Source organism: Misgurnus anguillicaudatus, chromosome 2, assembly GCF_027580225.2.
Source record: "Misgurnus anguillicaudatus chromosome 2, ASM2758022v2, whole genome shotgun sequence".
Taxonomy (NCBI): Eukaryota; Metazoa; Chordata; class Actinopteri; order Cypriniformes; family Cobitidae; genus Misgurnus; species Misgurnus anguillicaudatus.
Window position 1 is genome coordinate 383,781 of NC_073338.2, and position 22,710 is coordinate 406,490.

The following is a 22,710-nucleotide window of genomic DNA, read 5'->3' on the forward strand; positions in this document are numbered from 1 at the left end:
GTTAATATTTTTTATTGTAACAATTTATGATTTGCACAAATAACTATTGCATCTGTGTAGATTAGATAAGCAATGCGCGTTGTGCTTGCTATACATTAGGGTCAAGCATGCGCCCTTAAAATAGCATAATGAACTACAAGCAACGCGCCACTGACTTTAGACTAGGTTTTTTTGGTTAGTAGCGCAATTGTTTTTTGAAACTGCAAAATAGCATAAGAGATGGTTTGCGCCGGAACACGCCTCCTTTTTTGCGCTGAACCGCCCAGGCAGCGCAAGTTTATTCCCTAGTTTGCCGACGTGCGTCTGTGGAGGGAAAAACTCGTTCGTATGGTAAGCTAGTGTTAAATGTACTATAGAGTGTTGGCTGCTTGCGTAGCTTCGATGTTTTCCCTAATAATCGTTCTTTTCTTAGTAAAGAAGTTCATGAAGTCGTTACTATTGTGTTGGAGTTTACTATTGAATTCTGTTTGTTCTTTATTTCTAGTCAGTTTCGCAACTGTGCTAAAGAGGAAACGAGGGTTATTATGATTTTCTTTAATAAGCTTGCTGAGATAGGTGGGTCTGGTGGGTTTTATAGCCTTTCTGTAGTGTTGAACACTTTCTTTCCATGCTGCACCCCATACTTCTAACTTTGTGCTTCTATAATTTCTTTCCATTTTTCTGGCTACCTTTTTAAGGGCTGCGGTGTGATGGTCATACCCTGGAGCTGAGGTTTTTCCTCTAATTCTCTTTTTTCGAATGGGAGCAACGGCATCCAATGTTTTAGAACAAACATTGTTCAGGTTTTCTATTACAATATCTAGATTGTCACGGTTATCTGCTACATGTTTCATTTGGGACAGGTCTGGCAGAGTGCTAATAAAGCTATCTATAGTTGTGGAAATCATTGTTCTGGCTAGTCGGTAGCTGTCAGGACCCGTCTGAATCTTGTCTTAAATTATATCTAGTCCTTGTGACAGGGTCCTGGCAGTACCATGTTTTATGTGGGAAATGCGTGGTTTTAGTATTGTATTCTGACCACGCATTTCCCGTGTCTCGTCACTTTTTACCCGCTCCCTTACCTGTTATTATTTTCACCTGTTCCCCCTCATTAGTTCTCCTATTTAATGTATGTGTGCTTGGTGTTTGTTGCTGGTCCATTGTCTTTTCCTGTGAGTACTGTGTCCATTGATATACCTAGTCTAGTTTGTGTAGATTTGTAGTTGGTGTTCAGTGTTTGTTTTTCAAGTCAAGTCAAGTCAAGTTAAGTCTAGTTTATTCAGTGTATTGTTATCTTGCGTGTGTTTTCAGTAGCATGTTGTGGATTGAGTGATCCTATCTAGGAGTACCGTGTATGAGACAAGGCAATGGTCTGAAACTGCATCGCTCTGGGGAGATATTTCGATATCAGTAATATTGAGTCCTAGTGACAGAATTAAGTCTAATGTGTGTTTACGGGTATGCGTGGGCCCCCGTACACGTTTTGTCTAATATTAAGAGAATTTAGAACATCCATAAGAGCTAATCCTAATGTATCTTTTGAGCTATCAATGTGGAAGTCACCAACGATAAGAGCTTTATCTACAGTGACTACAAGCTCAAACAGGAAATCTGCTATTTCTTTAAGAAAATCTGTGTGGTGGCCCGGAGGTCTATAGATTGTAGCTAGGGCAAAAGAAAGCTGTTTGTTGTTACGATCATTTATTTCGATATTTAACAACATTATTTCAAATGATTTAAATTTTAGTTCAGATTTATGGTTTACTACACCACCCCCTCTCCCCTTTAATCGAGGTTCGTGTTTATAATAATAATAATACATTTTATTTAAAGGCACCTTTCAGAGCACTCAAGGACACCGTTTAGTAAAATGACAGTCATAAAACTCAAGACAATACAACAGAACATCGGCAATATTTAAAACTGATCAGAAAAAGCTAATTTAAATAGGTAGGTTTTAAGATGCAATTTAAAAGTAACCAGACAATCACTTTCTTGTAAGGATTTTGGAAGAGAATTCCAGAGGTGAGGGGCAGCACAGCTAAATGCCCTGGACCCCATAGTGACTAAGCGAACGGAAGGTACTACAAGGGATACAGAAGAGGAAGATCGAAGTGTACGCTTCGGGGTGTAGATGTGAAGCAGTTCAGAGAGATATAAAGGTGCTAGATTATGAAGAGCTTTGAAAGTGAGAAGCAGAAGCTTATACTCTACTCGATATTTAACTGGAAGCCAATGTAAGTGAAAGAGAATGGGAGATATATACTCAATGGAAGAGGTTCTAGTAATTATACGGGCTGCTGAGTTCTGGACCAGTTGAAGTTTGTAAAGGAGTTTGTCGGGTAAGCCAAATAGAAGAGAATTACAGTAATCAAAACGTGAAGTGACTAAAGCATGAACAAGAATGACTGTTGAATTGGGGCTGAGAAATGGACGAAGACGGCTGATGTTCCGTAGGTGAAAGTATGCAGAGCGAGTGATATTATTTACATGTTTTTCAAAAGACAAAGTGCTATCGAGGACAACACCCAGACTCTTAACCTGAGAGAATGGGGATATTGTAGAGCTGTCAATGGAAATTGTGAAGCTATTAGATTTTGACAAATTGGATTTAGTGCCAACAAGAAGAACCTATGTTTTATCAGTATATAATTTGAGAAAATTGTGTGAAAACCAGGATTTAATCTCTTCTAGACAATCTGAGAAAGAGGTTGGCAGAAGAGTAGAATTTTGCTTGGATGATAAGTCGACCAGGCTGACCTGAAATTTTTTAGCTAAACAAATTGAGTGCGTCCGGAAAGATAGGATCTGAACCAGGTAAGAGGAATGCCAGTGATACCTATAGAGCGTAATCTATCTAAGAGAACATGATGGGAAATTGTATCAAAGGCTGCACTTAGATCGAGTAAGGTGAGTAATGTTAAAAGTCCAGAATCAGCTGCCATCAGTAGGTCATTAACGACTTTTACCATGGCGGTTTCTGTACTATGCAATGGTCGAAAACCAGACTGGAATTTTTCAAACAGACTATTCTTTAACCCTCTGGGGTCCGACCATTTTGGGACACTGTCAGAGGTTCTGACATGCTCTTACATTTGTTTTTTTTCAGTTGCTTTAAACATATTGGCAAGTGGCAAGTGTCTCATAATGGCAAGTGTCTCATACCACTGCGTTCAGCACAAACTGGGGTAAAATATTATATGAGTTACATGTATGTACATGTTTGTATTTTTGAGAGAAAAATGTTTATGCGGGGTTTTTAAAAAAGCAAAAATTTTAAGTCACTGATATAAGTCCACAAAACCCATACTAAACATGTTTTAACAAGACTTTTCTAAACAGAATCTAGTCTAGAGTTTTCTCTTTAAAATGATGTGAAAATCATCCTGCCTACTTATTCACGTAAAACAATATATTGTTTTAGAAATCGACACTTTTTGTTTAGAGGGGCCGTATGGATTGATTGACAGCTAGCAAACAAAGGCTCGCATTATGAGCTGCATAATGAGGCAGGAATGTTGGGAACTACAGTTAAGAATGTGGGACAAATGTATACTTGTTTGTTTGAGGTTTATTAAGAAGTTAACAATATAATCAAAATAGAAATGAAGGTCAGTAGGATATTTTATTTGGAAACAAACTCTATTCAAAAACTTAACTTGTATAAGAAACTGATAAACAACAGAGCTGTAAACTTCATGCGGCTCATGTTAACATATAACTTTATGTCCAAAATGTGTTTTTCCACATCATAGTTTTGTACTGATGAGAGGGATGCAGACCTGTAAGAGAGTTATGAACAGCTGTTAGCATAAATTGTACACAGAAATACCCTTACATATATAACTGATGGGTAAATATCGCTGATAGTACATTCATATAAACTATCATGTACATAAACTAAATTCAGAACATCTCAGATAAACATCTGCAGTGATTAATTATATAAAAAGCTGTTTTCAGATGACTGTTTTCAGATGCCCATCCCCTTATCGTCTAGCTTCTGTTTTAAACGCGTTTCTGTAAGTGCGTATGAACTTTAAAAACACATCGCATATGGCGTCCATGTGCGCGAGCTCGCGTCTCAGCGGCGCTCGTGATGTATGGAATTGCCTTGCATCATGTAAACAATATGGACTCATATTACAGCAAATCCCACAGTACAGCAATACTCAAAGTTGCCATGAAGGATACGAAAGTGAATAACTGTGTCTAACACTGTACAACATGTAACAGATATCCGCCATTACGGGAGGTCATGTGTACTCGTTTGTAAATAAGCATGTAAACATGGAATCATATTACAGCACACACTTAAAAGATACAGCAATGCACCCTTACTGAAAGTTGCCATGAAGTATATAAGTGAATAACTGTGTTTAACACTGTACAGCATGCAACAGTGAAATCCGCCATTACGTGAGATTGCGTCCTCGTTTGTAAACAATGTGAAAGTTTTTCAATCCGAAGCGTGCAGTCTGCTGAGGTTGCTTACTGTATGTAGGCTGAACTGCACAAGCCATGAGCATATTACATGATAGAAAATATAAATGGTATAAATTAACTGTTACTTACTTCAAATATCCTCCTCCAGTGCGTCCTCCATTGTTTTTCTTAGGTAACGTTAAAGATAAATCATTACCATGTCAACAGCGTGTACCGCCTGTGGGCGTGACCGCATTAAAAATAATGAAGTCAGCCAGAAAAAACGGTACTCTCTTTACTTCAATGCAGATTATATAAACAGCCATTATTTGATTTCGATTATAATTAGCTTGTTTAAAAGTAGACATTACAGGCTTTCTTTGGATGTGTGTATCATGCTTGTGTGACGAGTAATCGCGGAGTTTCAATTGATTTTTGTAACGTGTTTTGAGAGACAGCTGGCGGAGACAGAAATGTCTGGATGCACACCCTGTTTATTTTCTTTATTTGACAAAAACACAAATATCTGTTGTTATTGTGAATGTACACATATTAAAGAAGACTTATCACTGTGTTTAATGATGTCAAACATGTAAGTGTGTGACTATAAATAATGGAGTATTTTAAGTTGATTCTGCCATGATAAGAAGAAAACACATCAAAACATGGCGCCGCGTTTTTGGAACCCAGGGGGTTAAGGGGTTTTTAGGGCCCTGGGGAAGTTTTGACATGCACCGACATTTGTGCTTTTTTCAGTTGCTTAAAAATGGCAAAAGTCTCATACCACTGCGTTCAGCACAAACTAGGCTACAATATTTTATGATCAACATGTATGTGTCAGGAAAAACTCAGAGTCAAGTCTAATGTGAAATAATGGAAATATATATATTTAGAAGAGAGAGGAGAAAGACAGGGAAGACGAACACCATAAATCCTCAGTCAACTGGAGAAGAAAGAGACCACACGCAACGTCCAGCGATGTAATCCTCACCGACGACAGGAAATCCGAAGCAAAAGGTAATCCACACTAAGCTGCACGAAAGTCTCAGAGAGCCGGAAAGGCTGGTGAACTGCCTAAAGGCGAGGCAACCCAGCTGTACCGGAGAACAGGACAGAGTTCAGTAGAGGACAACAACACAGTCACACACCGGCTGAATCCCGGGCAGATGCAGGCATCCGAATGTCGACAACTGGACCTGAGACAAGAGCAAGAGCGACAGGAACTACAAAACAGACTTGGCTGGACGCGTGGCTATGAACAACCATGACAATGAGCGCGTGACGGGAGACAGAACAAACGACAATAAATAGAGATAGGAAACAAGACACAGCTGGCGGATGATTACAGAAACGAACGGGAGGGGCAAGTGCACACGTGAGGAACCGTCACCAACAGGTAATAAACAAACGCACACACACCACAGATCACCCAGGAGTCATGACAGTACCCCCCTCCACGACCGGCACCCGACGGACCAGAGGGGGGCTCACCTTGTCGCCGACGAAAGTCCTCGATCAGACCGGGGTCCAGTATATCCCGGGCCAGAACCCAACACCTCTCCTCCGATCCATAGCCCTCCCAGTCCACTAAATACTGAAAACCTCTGCCCCTGCTGCGAACATCTAGTAACCTCCTAACCATATAGGCAGGAGCACCATCCACTAGACGAGGGGCAGGGGGTTTGGGGGCAGAGACAGGGGAATTATTGCGGGCAAAGATCACAGGTTTAACCTTGTTAAAACAGTCAAAGAAAAGTGCCCAACGACCCTGTCTAAATGTTAACCTTCTGGCCGAACTGATATATTCAAGATTCTTATGATCCGTCCAGACCAGAAAGGGCTCCGAGGTTCCCTCCAGCCAGTGCCGCCACTCACCCAGAGCAAGTCTAACCACCAGCAGCTCCCTATTACCTATGTCATAATTACGTTCCGCTGGGTTTAACCGGTGAGAAAAAAAAGCACACGGGTGCACTTTTCCGTCAACGGGTGACCGCTGTGATAAAACGGCGCCTACTCCGACATCAGATGCATCTACTTCCACAATAAATTGATTAGCCGGATCAGGAATAGAGAGAACCGGAGCAGAGATAAAACAGGACTTTAACTTATCAAAGGCCTCCTGAGCCTCTCCATCCCATCGGAAATGCAGCTCAGTGGAAGTGAGAGCAGTAAGAGTTTTAGCGATCTGACTTACCAAAGTTTCTGATGAAACGCCGGTAAAAATTGGCGAAACCCAGAAATCGCTGAAGCTCCTTACGAGAGTCGAGTACTGGCCAATCGGCGACCGCTTTTACTTTCGTAGGATCGGGACAAATCTCTCCCTCGGCAATAACAAAACCCAGGAACGAAACCGACTGTTTGTGGAACTCGCACTTCTCCGCCTTAACAAAAAGCTGGTTCTCTAATAGCCGTTGTTACACTAGGCGAACATGCTGGGTGTGTATCTCCATGGAGGGAGAAAAGATGAGAATGTCATCGAGATACACAAAAACAAACTTATTAATCATGTCTCCCAGCACTTCATTTACCATAGTTTGGAAGACAGCCGGTGCGTTACAAAGCCCAAAAGGTAAAACGCGGTATTCCCAGTGTCCTGAAGGTGTATTAAAGGCTGTCTTCCACTCATCGCCCTCTTTGATACGTACCAAATGATAAGCCTTGCGCAGATCCAATTTGGTAAACACGCATGCTCCCTGTAAGAACTCGAAAGCTGAAGACATTAATGGTAAGGGGTACTTATTCTTAACAGTAATGTCATTAAGCCCTCTATAGTCAATGCACGGACGAAGAGACCCGTCTTTCTTCTTAACAATGAAAAAAACAGCACCCGCTGGAGACGAGGAGCGACGAATGAGACCGGCATTAAGTGCTTCATTTATGTATTTATCCATAGCCTTTCTCTCTGGTTTAGCAAGGGAAAAAACTCGACCCTTAGGCGGAAAAGTACCTGGGAGGAGATCGATGGAACAATCATACGACCGGTGAGGAGGTAGGGAGGTGGCCCGAGCCCTACTGAACACTCGATGCAGATCAGAGTAATCCGGCGGGACCCCCGAGAGATCGGCAGCAGGAATCTGAAAGGTAGAACACAAAGAAGCAGAGGGAGCCGGACCGAGACATGAAACATGACACAAAGACTTCCAAGACAAGACAACACTGTTCTGCCAATCAACATGAGGATTATGTTTAGACAACCAGTCATGCCCTAGAATAACTGGCGATTGGGATGAAACCATCAAATAAAATATAATTTCCTCACGATGATTGCCAGAAACAAACAAACTCACAGGGGGTGTGCGATGGGTGATCATAGCCATGTGCTGTCCCTTTAACGTCCAAGCAGAGAGAGGAGAGGACAAATGGATAGCAGGAATATCCCAGGAACCAGCCAAACCAGCATCCAGAAAACTCGCCTCCGCCCCGGAATCCAACAGAGCCTGCGACTGGAAGTTACACTGATTAAAAACCACAACGACAGGGAGAATAGTGAGGCTTACGGGAGGTTTGAGAGATGACACACCCACCGAAACACCCGAGATCATCAGCGGGCAGTACCTTTTACTGGACATGAAGCGGCAACGTGCCCCGCCTTACCGCAGTATAAACACAAACCACTTGACAGGCGAAGTTGTTTCTCAGCGGCGGTAAGGCGGAGATTACCCAGTTGCATCGGCTCCTCTGTATCAGGTAATGGTGATGAAACCAACTCCTCCGGTAAAAAGGCAGTCTGGCGAAACGACCGGGCGGAGATCAAGTTGATGGTGTCGCGACTCGATCCTCAACGCCATGTCGATCGCAGCCTCTAGAGATGTAGGTGGATCCCGTGCAGCGACTTCGTCCTGGATGGAAGGGTTAAGGCCCTCGAGGAACTGAGCCTGAAGCGCCGTATCGTTCCACCCGGTGGTGATGGCTAGCGTCTTAAATGAGATGGCGTAATCCGTGACGGATGATCTTCGCTGTTGTAGCCTCACCAACTCGGCTGCCGCCATGTCGCCTCGGAGGGATCGATCAAAAAGACGCATTTCTCCCTCGAGAGCCTCAAACGAAGCCGTGCACGGGGCTTGCCATTCCCCATTCCCTCGCACTCCAGGTGAGTAAAGTCAAAACAAAAGCTACCTTGGACATAGCGGTGGCAAATCTCCGGGGCTGGAGGGCGAAAACTAGGGAACACTGCTGCAGGAAGGCCCGGCAGGTGTTGGGATCTCCGTCGAAGGTGGGAGGAGTCACCACGTGTGGCTCACGCTCAGCGTTGAAAGGTGTCCCAGTGGGTGTAGGAAGAGGTTGCCCTCCAACCGGCTGGGTGATCTGGTCCAAACGGATACTCAACTCCGAAAATTGTTCGGACAAAGTGCGGAAGTCTCTGGCTGCCACAGTGAGCAGCGATGAATGCTGAGCGATAACCGCTCCCTGCTGATTAAGTGCAGACTGTACTGGATCAGAATCCTCTAAATTCGCAGACTCCATCTCTGACGCGTTCATTCTGTCAGGAAAAACTCAGAGTCGAGTCTCATGCAAAATAATGGAAATATTTATCTAATCCCACAATTAGCCTGCCTAAGGAAAAATGGAATAATGACCTCACGCTACCTTCAAACCCGGATTTATGGACACAGATCTGTGGAAACATCTTCAACATGACCACCAACACCAATCTACAACTCATACAATATAAAACCATCCACAGAACCCACATCACTCGGAGCAAACTATTTAAAATGGGACTATCTGACACAGATACCTGCTTACAGTGCACCTCTGGCAACACAGACACCTACCTCCATGCCACCAGGCTCTGCCAGCCCGTTCACTCCCTCTGGACTACAGTAACCAACATACTGTCTTCAATTCTGGACTGCAGAGTCCCACTGTCTCCTACACTTTGTCTTCTAGGAGTTATTTCTGATACACCCATCCCTCCCAAATATAAAACTCCAGTCCTTGTCTCTCTAGCTGTCGCTAAGAGAATAGTCTTTCAAAACTGGAAATCTAAATCATCTTGTCATATCAACCATAATCACAGAATTCATTTTGACTGAAGAAACCATAGCGCATAAAAACAATAATATATCTGCCTTTAAAGAAACCTGGAAACCTTTCATAGTTTTTCTACAAATTCACCAGTTAATGTGAACCAAGCACATTCCCCTCAACCCCCATCCCACCCTTCACTCTAACCACCTCTATCTTCACTCCCCAACAAGACCTAATAGACACACGCACAGTTATACCAATCCTACACTCATAAATCGATGTAATCCTCACCGACGACAGGAAATCCGAAGCAAAAGGTAATCCACACTAAGCTGCACGAAAGTCTCAGAGAACCAGAAAGGCTGGTGAACTGCCTAAAGGCGAGGCAACCCAGCTGTACCGTAGAACAGGACAGAGTTCAGTTGAGGACAACAACACAGTCACACACCGGCTGAATCCCGGGCAGATGCAGGCATCCGAATGTCGGCGACTGGACCTGAGACAAGAGCAAGAGCGACAGGAACTACAAAACAGACTTGGCTGGACACGTGACTATGAACAACCATGACAATGAGCGTGTGACGGGAGACAAAACAAACGACAATAAATAGAGATGGGAAACAAGACACAGCTGGCGGATGATTACAGAAACGAGCGGGAGGGGCAAGTGCACACGTGAGGAACAGGTAATAAACAAACGCACACACACCACAGATCACCCAGGAGTCATGACAGTATGTACATGTTTGTATTTTTGAGAGAAAAATGTTTATGCGTGGTTTTTGAAAAAGCTAATTTTTTAAGTCACTGATATAAGTCCACAAAACTCATTCTAAACATGTTTTCCCAAGACTTTTCAAAATATGATCTAGTAGTCTAGAGTTTTTTCTTCAAAATGATGTGAAAATCATCCGGCCTGCTCATTCACATAAAGCAATATATTGATTTACAATTTCTAAGACACTTTTGCTTGGGAAAGGCCATATGCGTGGTGGCGGGAAAGCTCCTGAATAATCAGTGATTGACAGCTGAGGAACAAAAGAGTTGCATAATGAGCCACATAATGAGCCTTGTGGGGATGTTCAACGGGAATGTAACTTTCTCTGTAGTAAAACCATGATAAGGTTCACTTGAGAATTTATAACAAAAAATTATATATGTGTGTGTATATAGAAATAAATAGAAATATTTTCTATGAATTTCACAAGTATACCTTTAAAAACCATAGTAATCATAGTAAAGGTACTGTTTGGCCATTGTAAAAATGAACACAAGGTTAGTGTTTGGTTGGCCAGCGAGAGGCTTACTTTTGTGCAGTAAAAAGCTCAAAAGAACTGCCTATCGTTGTCTGAACTCTTGTTTGTGTTTTTGTTATCATTATAGTAGAAACACAACAAGGGACAAGCGTGATAAACATATCAATGTTTGTTTACAGCCGCCACCATTAAGTTACTCCCTCACGTGTTGAGCATGAAAGCAGTATGTATGCACATGCGAGTGATCCTGTGTTTAATAAACTTGCTGTGTGGAGATATGCGCCTAGACGCAAGTAAATAAGAATTGTACTGTTTGCAATCGCGTATTTTATAAGAATACCAAAAGCGCTGTCGGATGAAACGTGATATTTCTTCAACAGTCGGGAGTTCAAAGCTACAAAATAAAGAGAGAGGTGAGTCATGGTTAAGCAGAAATGGGAGATCGCAATGAGAAAAATATACAGTCCAAGTTTTTAGAGGTGCAAGCTTATCAAACACATTATGTAGTCCCTCATTATAGTGGGAAACTAAGTCATCTGGAGTAAAAAATACATCTCATGTTGGAATTGTCAAGTTCATTAGAGAGAGCTGATAAATCAATGTTCTTGACATTCCGAAAAGAGATGAAATGGTCCATATTGTTTTTTTCTACCATTAAGTTAACACTGAATGATATTAACTTTTGATCTGATATGGGCAAGTCCAATGCGAGACAGTTAGAAGGGGTTACACTAGAGCAGCAGATAAGGTCAAGAGTGTGGCTTTTACAGTGGGTCGGAAAATCAACAAATTGTTGTATTGCAAAACTGTTAAGGCCTGATATAAAATCTCTGGTAAGAGTGTCATTCACATTATCTATGTGTATATTAAAATCGTCCAATATAATAACATTGTGAGATGCAGAACACAGCAGTGTTAAAAATACAGAAAAATCATTTAAAAAAAATGAATTCCTCCTGGGCGGACGATAGACATTAGCTATAATAGTAAGAACAGGTCCAGTGATTTTTTAAAAAGTGGATTCAAATGATTCATACAAAAGGCACAGTTATGGGAGAGACTTTCCACTTCTCATTATAAAGTATCGCAAGCCCTCCACCTCGGCCAGAGGTACGGGGTTGACAGGTGTAAACAAAACCCGGAGGAACCGTTTGATTTAACTGCGAGAAATCATGAGGTTGCTGCCATGTTTCAGTCAAACAGAGGTAATCAAACTTTTTATCATTCAGGATATCATTAATTAGAGGTCCTTTGTTTGTTAATGAGCGAGTGTTGAATAAACCAAAAGTTAGACCGTTCGTTACGGATTTGGTACTAATTGCCCTTTTAATATTGGCTAACACACTGTGATGGACCGTCCGTTTGGTGAAGGTGAGGTGGAAGACCAAAAACGATTGTATTGGACCTGTGTCATCGTAGATACAATTCCGTCGTGACCCGCGATGGATGTATTTCTGCCAAGGGTAGTATATAATATCCTGGTGGGATTGAAGGGTCAGTGGTGGTTCGGTTACAGAAAATCGCAGTGAGAAGAGTTCGGCCGCTGTATAATGCAGTATCGTTGTCACCGGTTGATAGACAGAATAAAGTATAATCCACATGAGAAGTTGGCTGATACACATTGTTGCAGAAGAGCTCCTGGATAACTCCTTGGAAAGGGAGCGACACCAGATGCCGTGATCAGAAACGTCGGCCGGTTAGGAATCACTAAAAAGTTGAAGTTTTCTATTTAAGAAAAGCAGTTCTCAATTGAGTTAGAAAGACCGAAAAAGTCTGCAATAATTAAGCTACTAAAGCTGATGGAGCGGTCAGAAAGCAGCAGCAGCGGTTTAACTAAGTTAACTATCGGTTAAACTAAGTTAGCCAGAACCGAATCGAATTCACAATCCACGCAACCCACAGAAAGGAAGGCTACCCAACCATACCAAGGACTGACACCACAAATGACAGAGAGAGTGAAGACTCACCTTGCCAAATGTCGAGAAGGATGTAAATAAGTATGGAGAGGGCTCGTAGCCGATCAGTGTGACAAGGATCGCGAAAATGCCAGGTCAGTCTTTCAAAGCTTTTTAAATAAAGCAAGTAGTCCAGAAAATAATCCAGGTCTGTTGAATCTCGATAAAAACTGTATCCAGTTTATCCAAAATGTATTAGCAGTGTCAGCAGACAAACAAACAAGCACCAGTGTGAAGCGGCAGCAGTAGCGCGGCAGCGTTCTCACACCAGAAGTTAGTCTTGTGGGGAGGATTCGTTTAAGCTAATCTAATCGTCTGCTTTAAGCCAGGTTTCTGTTAAACAGAGTGCATCTAGGTTTTGGTCAGTAATTATTTCATTGACAAGAGGTTCTTTATTGGTAAGCAATCTATTGTTAAGAAGGCCAAATTTTTCATCAGTTAATGTATTGTTTTCTAATTTTATGTTATTAATATTTGTACTAGATGTGGTATACGGTGCCCTGTATTTGTTTGTTCGAGGATCAGACAAAGTTGAAAGGTGTTGGTACTCTGGTAAGATACGCTCTAAGTGCTGGGATATATGTGATCTTGACATGTGTCTGTGTATATTTACATACTGGATAAGCGGTTGTTTTTGCCCTCACCCAAAAAGGGAACAGCGTGGCTCCTTAATAGGTATAGTTCACCCAAAAATGAAAATAATGTCATTAATGACTTACCCTCAGAGGTGGAAAAAGTACTTAAATATTGTACTCAAGTAAAAGTAAAGTTACTTTAATAATATTTTACTTAAGTAAAAGTAAAGTTACTGGTCTAAAAATCTACTCAAGTAAAAGTAAAAAGTAAATCATTTTAACTTTACTCAGAGTAAAAGTTACTTTTTTTACAGCGGGGAGAGGTGGAGGATTTTAGTATAGTTCTTTTTAATTGTTGTTTTTAATTGTAGGAACATCTTTACAATTAAAGTGCAATAACAAAAAGTTAATAAAATAAAAAGCTTTTTTAAACGAAGAAACATTTATGGAATTATTTAATGATTTTACATGTGAGTTATGCACTTTTGAAGGTGGTCAGCAGCTTGTAAATACAATCACTATAGTAAGGTTGTAATTGATGTATTGCTGGTAACATACATTATTTTATTAAACTATATATCTAGTTTAAATGAGCATATAATGAGATGAGTGGCATTTTTGACACGTTTATTGTCTTCTAGCTTCCCTGACCTGGGTACGTGATGTCAGACCTTTATTCTCTCTCTATCTCTCTCTATCTCTCTCTCTCTCTCTCTCTCTCTCTCTCTCTCTGCAATGTCTAATGACCTGCGCTTTCTCGAGGACGTTCTGAAGTTGTGTTTGACTTGACGTGAAGCTGCTAGACTGCGGAGGATAATGCGCATTGTATTAAAAACGCGTCGTGCAAATGAGCGGTAAAACCCGGTCTGCAATTTCGTACTCGAGAGCATGAATATACCTTTCATAGGAATGAAACACATCGCTTCGCGTCAGTGGAAAGTGGTCGCTTAAATATGACCAGGGGTTTCTTTCATAAGATTTGAACTGAGGCGGGTCTGCATTAGCGCGCGCCTGTCTCATCCGTCTCCATGGTTCTTTTTGCACATTCCCTCGCCCATCAATCATCCGTTACGCGTCTTTATCACCTTGCTTTTTAAAATATTTTTTACTCAGTAACGGATATGATTTAAAATGTAGCGAAGTACAATACTTTAAACAAAACATACTTAACTCATTCACCGCCAGCCTTTTTGAGAAAAGTTGCCCACCTGCATTTTTGTGATTTTAACAAAAATTTCACTTAATGAACAAACTCCATCGCACACCTGTAGTGAATAGGTGCGTAGGAAAAAAAGACCAACAATTAGGTCGTATCAGAAAGGAAAAAAACTCCCGCACACTATCATATACTTGCAATTTGAAAAAAATTTATTCACAACAACGTTTCGGTCTCACGACCTTCATCAGGTATACAAAAAACTTCACATTCGTCTCATTTAAGAAATATCACATGACTAATCAACAGAATCACATCTGCGCTCACTCAAGCTCATTAGGCATACCTAGACACCTCTCATAAACAATTACAGGTTGAAATATAACAGAGAAAACACACTCCTGTTTTTTTAATTAATTACAGTCATTAAAAGCACAATCCACATGTAATCAAACAGTCTCAAGTTATAATTCTAAACAGTTACAGTGGTCGACAAAACTCAATAATCACCAAATTCATAAGGAAGAGTAGTATATAAAGCACATTGTTTCAAACAGTTCCTACAAAAGATATTATAAAAGACACATTGTTTCAAACCGTTATTATAACATCACATTGAATAATGCCTCATCATTCATACCCATAGGTGATAAAGTCTGAAGGGTATAAATCCAGAAAAGTTTACGTCTCTGTAAAAGCAACTCAAGGCCACCCCCTCCAGGTGGCAAATCCACCTCCCCAACTCCACAAAAACGCAAAGAGGCAACATCATGATCAAAAGACAAAAAGTGCGCTGCAACTGGATAATTTAAATCTTTTCTTCTTATAGAACTCTTATGTTCACTAATTCTCTGTTTCAATTGACGTGACGTCTTCCCCACACATCCCAAACCACAAGGACATCGGACCAAACACACAACATGAGTAGAAACACAAGTAATTACAGATTTAATTTGATATTTTTTACCAGTTCTTGGGTGACAAAAAAATGATGTTTTACACGTATTGTTGCATTGAGCACAGTTCCCACAACGATAATTGCCATCCTGCACAGGGCCAAGCAGACTCCGAGAAACGCGAGGATTCTAACTCTGAAAACGCGCATGTACAACTCTATCTTTTAGATTCCTAGCACGCTTATATACAAACAAAGGAGGGTGACAATAAATATCTCTCAACTCTAGGACTATCGTTTGTACCTACTAGTGGGGTTAATTGTTTTGGTCTAAAGGTGGATCTGTTTAAATGTTTTAGACAGATTAAGTTACGCTATTTTTTCTCCAAATCAGACTCGAATTCAGTTACGACACCCTTTAGACCTAAAAGTAATTTTTGCCCAAATGTGTCTAACCACACCATTCATACTTTTTGTCGTTTGGTTGAACAAGATGTGATGGAATCTTGCTCTTCTAGCAGACCAGTTTCACATAATTTTACATTGAATGAAAAAAAGGCTCTGAATGAGTTAATGAGTGATCCTAATATTATTATAAAATCTGCGGATAAAGGAGGCGCAATTGTGGTCCAAGACACAAGTAAATATCAAAGTGAAATTCTTTCACAATTACAGAATACTAAGTTTTATAAAAAACTTCCTAATGACCCTACTAATAATTATCAATCTGAGATACTTGCATTTTTAACGAATGCGAAAACAGCTGGCTGGATATCTCAGTCTGAGTTTAAGTTCTTATATTGCCAATATCCGATTAGACCTGTTTTCTACACACTTCCAAAAATACATAAGAGACTCATTGATCCTCCAGGTCGTCCGATTGTGGCACAAACGAATTCTCTTCTATCGCCTTTATCTCAATACGTCGATTTTTTTATAAAACCTTTTGTTGATGTGTTACCATCTTACATCAGAGATTCCACTGATTTCATTAATAAAATTTCGGAGGTACATGATTTACCAGACGGTTCTTTATTATTAACTTTGGATATAACAAGTCTGTATACCAATATTTCACATGAAAAAGGGCTGGGGGCTCTCAGACATTACCTTTCATCACGTGAAGACTCTAGCCCACCTTCAGACTTTATTATCGAAATGGCTTCGTATCTTTTAAAATACAATTATTTCAGTTTTGATAAAGATTTTTTTTCTTCAGATAAGTGGAACAACAATGGGTTCAAATTTTGCACCTAACTATGCCAATCTATTTATGGGTCTTTTTGAAGAAATGTATGTGTTAAATATAGAGAATAACCCTTTTCACTCTCAGATTATTAAAGAGTAACTAAACCCTAATCCAACTTTTTTTAGTTACTGATCTGTAAGAATGATGGTTTATTAGTGCTGTTCATTGATTTTAGTAAGTTTTTTGGCATTTGGATATAAAGTGTTTCAATACTACAATATATGGTGTAAAAACGTCTGAGTGCTGCCCTCTTCAGGTTAAACGGTGGCTACTGCAGTTGAATTTTCCTATTTAATGTAGGGTCCAAAAAATGACTCGTGACGTAAGCAGGTTCAAGCTTACCACGCCCTTGTTACGATCTCACCACATACTTAGTTCGTCCCCCCTATCTCTGTTGGGATCTGCCCACTTTTCTTGCATTTTTCAAATATTGCCAGGGGGTGGAGTCAGGCTCTGACCAGGGGTTTAGTTACGCTTTAAATGGTATAGATACATCGATGATGTTTTCTGTATTTTTGTAGGTGATCAAGATGAGGCTCGAAAATTTGTTTCATTTTTGAATAACCTGGTTGACGACTTGGAATTTACTTCTGAAATTGATTCATGTCGAGTACACTTCCTCGACATGTGGGTACAAAAAATGAAGGTAGTCTGCATACAACTTTGTTCACAAAAGAGACTGATCGAAACACACTTTTACTTGCTAATAGTTTTCATCCAACTTTTTAAAAAAAAGGACTGCCTAAAAGTCAATTCTACAGACTGAGAAGGATCTGCTACTCTGATTCCGATTTTATCGAGAAAGCGAATACTATGAAGAATACATTTTTGCACAGAGGTTACACTTTAGAATGGGTGGATGAAGCGTTTAATGCAGCTTTTAAAAAAACGCGGTCTGAATTACTAAAAAAGAAGAAAAAAACGAGAAAGGAAGTATTCTTTTACATGTATTACAACTTATTCACCCAAATCACATATGATAAAATCAATTTTTAAAAAACATTGGCATTTGTTGTCTTCTGATCCAGAGTTGAGAGATATTTATTGTCACCCTCCTTTGTTTGTATATAAGCGTGCTAGGAATCTAAAAGATAGACTTGTACATGCGCGTTTTCAGAGTGAGAATCCTCGCGTTTCTCAGAGTCTACTTAGCCCTATACAAAATGTCAATTATCGTTGTGGTACAGTGTATTGTGTTGTGTACAGTGTACAGTGTACTGGAGGAGGCTGCTGGGCACTGGAGGAGGCTGCTGACGTAGTTGCCAGCGTACAGACAGAATAGATCAGAGCTCCGTCGAGTTTATCATCCAAATCCTATTTCTGACTACCTTGTTCCTATTTATATAATATAACATATTCGTTCATCTCAAGAATACTTTACCGTGACAACTATTGAGCAGTAATACCACGTGAAACGATTTTTCACTACTAAACACCCAGTGTTAGCATATAGCCCGCTAGCATCAACAAACAGGTGCCAGTGTGGTTACCATTTGCCGATCTAATGGCAGACTCATCCAATGTATGCTATTCAGACCTGTCCTCACCTGAGCGGGAAGCTGTGGAGCAGTTGATACCCGGTTATCGCAGATCCTACGCGACGTACAGCGCCCAGTTCACCCAGGCTCCAGACGTTCACAAGCGACCGAGGCGTGCAAAAAGCGAACACCCTACGCGGTGCAGCTTCACGGACCGCGCTCGAGGGAACGGAGACGCCATCGCCCAGCGATCGGGAAGCCGTGGAGGAGCTGCTGCCCGGCCTTCGCAGATTCAGCGTGCCTCACATCACCCTGGCTACAGACGTCCGCAGGCGATCGGGGCCTGCTGCGAGCGAGCTTCCCTCGCGATGTAGCTTCACGGACCGCGTCCAGGTGACCGAAGACGCCATCACCCAACATGAAAGCGGTAAGACTCCGCTTGTTATTGTAACCTGCATTACTTGCCACATGTACAGTTTAGCTTCTTCCATCAGCACAGAGGGGTTTACTTGTGCTAAGTGTATTGAAGTAGTAAGACTGACGGATAAGATTGCAGAACTAGCAGCGCGCATCCAAACGTTAGTTGATGACAGCAATACCGCTAATGTTACAAATGCTAATACCGCTAATGCTACAAAAGTTAATACCACTAATGCTACAAACGCTAATAACGCTAATGCTACAAACACTGTTTCGGGTGCGCCTAGTATTAAACCTAATACACATAGCTCGGTTCCGTCATCTGAGTCAAGGCGGCCGACTAACTGGGTGACTGTCAGGCGGCACAGTCGTATCCGGTGCCCACCCAAGACCCCCCTGGTAATTTCTAACAGGTTCGATATTCTAAGCAATAAACCGACTGAGACGTCTGTTAATAGTGCCTTGGTTATTGGAGATTCGATACTTAGAAACGCGAACATTGAGGCACCAGCCACCATAGTCGATTGTATACCGGGAGCCAGGTCTTCAGACATTAGATCAAAACTTAAAGTGCTGGCTAATTCTAAGCGTAAGTTTTCTAAAATTGTTATTCACGCCGGCACGAATGACATCAGACTCCGCCAGTCGGAGATCACCAAAGATAATATTAAAGAGATATGTGAAATTGCTAAAACAATGTCAGACAATGTAATATGCTCTGGTCCCCTCCCCGCCTACCGGGGGGATGAAACTTACAGTAGATTATTGTCTCTTCACGACTGGATGTCAAAATGGTGCCCTCAGCATAACTTAGGGTTTATAGACAATTGGAAGCATTTCCGGGGGAGACCTGACCTGCTAAAGAGAGATGGCCTCCATCCGTCTCAGGAAGGAAGGGCGATTCTCTCTATAAATCTGACCAATAGTCTTACTTCTAATACAGTCTGACTATCCAGGGTACAGGTGTCAGGAAACAGACGGATCGGCTTAACCGTCCGTCTGTTAGCTGCCGTGATATGTCAAGATCACTTATATCCCAGCACTTCGAGTCAATCTTACCAGAATATCAACACATTTCAACTGTATCTGTTCCACGAACAAATAAATACAGAGCACCGCTTGCCACATCTGGTACAAATCTGATTAATATAAAATTAGAAAACAATACATTAACAGATGAACCTCGAATGTTAAAATTCGGCCTTCTTAACATCAGATCGCTTACCAATAAAGAACCTATTGTCAATGAAATAATTACAGACCAAAACTTAGATGCACTCTGTTTAACAGAAACCTGGCTTAAAGCAGATGACTACATTAGTTTAAACGAATCCACCCCACAAGACTATTATTATAAACACGAACCTCGATTAAAGGGGAGAGGGGGTGGTGTAGCTACAATATACAACAACATTTTTAAAGTAAACCAAAAATCTGAACTAAAATTTTAATCATTTGAACTAATGTTGTTAAATATGGAAATAACTGATCGTAACCACAAACAGCTCTCTTTTGCCTTAGCTACAATCTATACACCTTCGGGCCACCATGCAGATTTCCTTAAAGAAATAGCAGATTTCCTGTCTGAGCTTGTAGTCACTGTAGATAAAGCTCTTATCATTGGTGATTTTAATATTCATGTGGATAACCCAAAAGATGCATTAGGACGTGCGTTTATGGATGTTCTAAATTCTCTCAATATTAGACAAAACATGACAGGGCCAACGCATACTCGCAAACACACATTAGACTTAATTCTGTCACTCGGACTCAATATTAATGACATCAAAATATCACCTCAGAGTGATGCAGTTTCTGACCATTACCTTGTGTCATACACTATACCTCTAGATAGGATCACTCAATCCACAACATGCTACAGATTAGCCAGAACAATAATTTCCACCACTAAAGATAGCTTTATTAGCACTCTTCCAGACCTGTCCCAAATTAAACATGTAGCAGATAACTGTGACGATCTAGATATTGTAATAGAAAACCTAAACAATGTCTGTTCTAACACATTGGATGCCGTTGCTCCCATTCGAAAAAAGAGAATCAAAGAAAAACCGCCAGCTCCATGGTATGACCATCACACCGCAGCACTCAAAAAGGCAACTAGGAAAATGGAAAGAAATTATAGAAGCACAAAGTTAGAGGTATGGCGTGCAGCATGGAAAGAGAGTGTTAAACACTACAGACAGGCTATTAAAACCGCCAGATCTACCTATCTTAGCAAGCTTATAAATGAGAATCATAATAACCCTCGTTTCCTCTTTAGCACAGTTGCAAAACTGACTAGAAACAAAGAACAAACAGAAACCAGTAGTAAACTTCAACACAATAGTAACAACTTCATGAACTTCTTTTCTAACAAAATTACGGCTATAAGGGAAAACATCGTAGCTACCCAAGCAGCCACCACTCTACCTATTAGTTCACTTAACACTAGACTACCATACGAACATCTTGATTCATTTAAACCTACTACAATAGATGAGCTCTCTAGACTAGTTACATCATCCAAATCATCGTCCTGTATTATTAGACCCCGTTCCCACAAAACTACTTAAAGAGGTATTCCCTGTAGTGTCAACCCCGGTTCTAAATATCTTTAACTCATCGCTAGAAATAGGATACGTTCCAACAGCTTTCAAACTAGCAGTTATTAAACCGCTGATTAAAAAACCACAGCTTGATCAGGGAGAGCTTAATAACTTTAGACCAATCTCAAATCTCCCTTTTCTTTCGAAAATATTAGAAAAGGTAGTGGCAAGCCAGTTACGCACATTCTTGACAAATAATAGTACATATGAAAAAAAAAAGTTACAAATGACCTCCTATTAACATCCGATCGTGGTGAAATCTCAATTCTTATATTATTAGACCTTAGTGCAGCCTTTGACACAATAGATCAGTGGTTTTCAATCTTGTCCTAGGGGACCCACTGCCCTGCACATTTTGCATGTCTCCCCCATCTAACACACCTGATCCAGATCATCAGCTCATTAAGGGAGAGATCCATGAACAGAACTGGGCGTGTCAGTTAAGGGAGACATACAAAATATGCAGAGCCGTGGGTCCCCCAGGACAAGACCGAAAACCACTGCAATAGATCACACAATCTTACTCAATAGACTAGAAAACTATGTTGGTATCAGTGGTCAGGCGCTAGCCTGGTTTAGGTCGTATCTAACCAATCGCTATCACTTTGTTTATGTAAACGAGGAAGAGTCATATCACTCCCTGGTTAAATACGGTGTACCGCAGGGATCGGTTTTAGGTCCTATCCTGTTCTCGTTATACATGTTACCCCTAGGAGACATTATCAGGAAACATAACATAAGTTTTCACTGCTATGCGGATGATACCCAGCTTTACATCTCCTCACATCCCAGCGAAACACACACGTTTTCTAAGCTAATAGACTGCCTTAGCGATGTTAGTGACTGGATGGCACATAACTTTCTTAAGCTGAACTCCAATAAGACAGAGATACTTATTATTGAACCGAATCGCTACAAACATAATATGTCAGATTACAAGTTGCACATAGATGGCTGCACTGTGGTGCCATCTTCCACGGTTAGGAACTTAGGTGTGATGTTAGACAGCAACTTATCCTTCAATAGTCATATCGCCAACGTCTGCCGCACAGCATTCTTCCATCTTAGAAATATCTCGAAAATACGCCATATACTGTCTACATCTGACGCAGAGAAGCTTATCCATGCTTTTATGACCTCTAGAATAGACTATTGTAACTCGCTACTCTGGGGATGCCATGCAAATCAAGTAAACAAGCTTCAGCTAGTTCAAAACGCTTCCGCAAGGGTACTTACTCAATTCTAAAAAGTACGACCACATAAGCCCAATTCTGGCATCTTTACACTGGCTACCAGTTAAATATCGCATACAATTTAAAATATCACTAATCACCTACAAAGCCTTAAATGGCCTAGCACCCTCATATCTTAGAGAATTACTATCAGAATACAATCCATCACGCACACTACGGTCGCAAAATTCTGGTCTCTTGATTATCCCTAGACTATCAAAAGTGTCTAAAAGGGGAAGATCCTTTTCCTACTTAGCCCCTAAGCTCTGGAATGATTTACCAACCGATGTCCGAGAATCAGACACAGTCGATAATTTTAAATCTAGACTTAAAACTTTTCTCTTCAACAAAGCATTCGCATAATTTGTCTAGTAAAGGTACTTAACTCGAAATAGTTATTTGTACGGAACAAAGCACTCGCGGTCATAACACAGACCAACCAAATAAATAAATGAAAACCTTATCTTAACGTATGGTCGGATTGCGATTTTGGAACTTTCGTGTGTCTTGTGA

General features: G+C 40.8%; 1 protein-coding gene across 3 annotated transcripts in view; it reads right to left on the reverse strand.

Annotated features, from left to right (window-relative positions):
* Positions 1-22,710, reverse strand: part of LOC129441439 (uncharacterized) — a 116,729-nt gene that overhangs the window by 36,613 nt on the left and 57,406 nt on the right. The window contains exon 1 of one of the 3 annotated variants that reach the window (XM_055201091.2): positions 7,352-11,989. The exons of the other annotated variants lie outside the window; for them this stretch is intronic. Within the exon in view, the coding sequence (XP_055057066.2) occupies positions 7,352-7,606 (255 nt within the window). The 5' untranslated portion in view covers positions 7,607-11,989. Of the gene's footprint in view, positions 1-7,351; positions 11,990-22,710 lie in introns of those variants that run through there. 3 annotated transcript variants of the gene reach the window in all.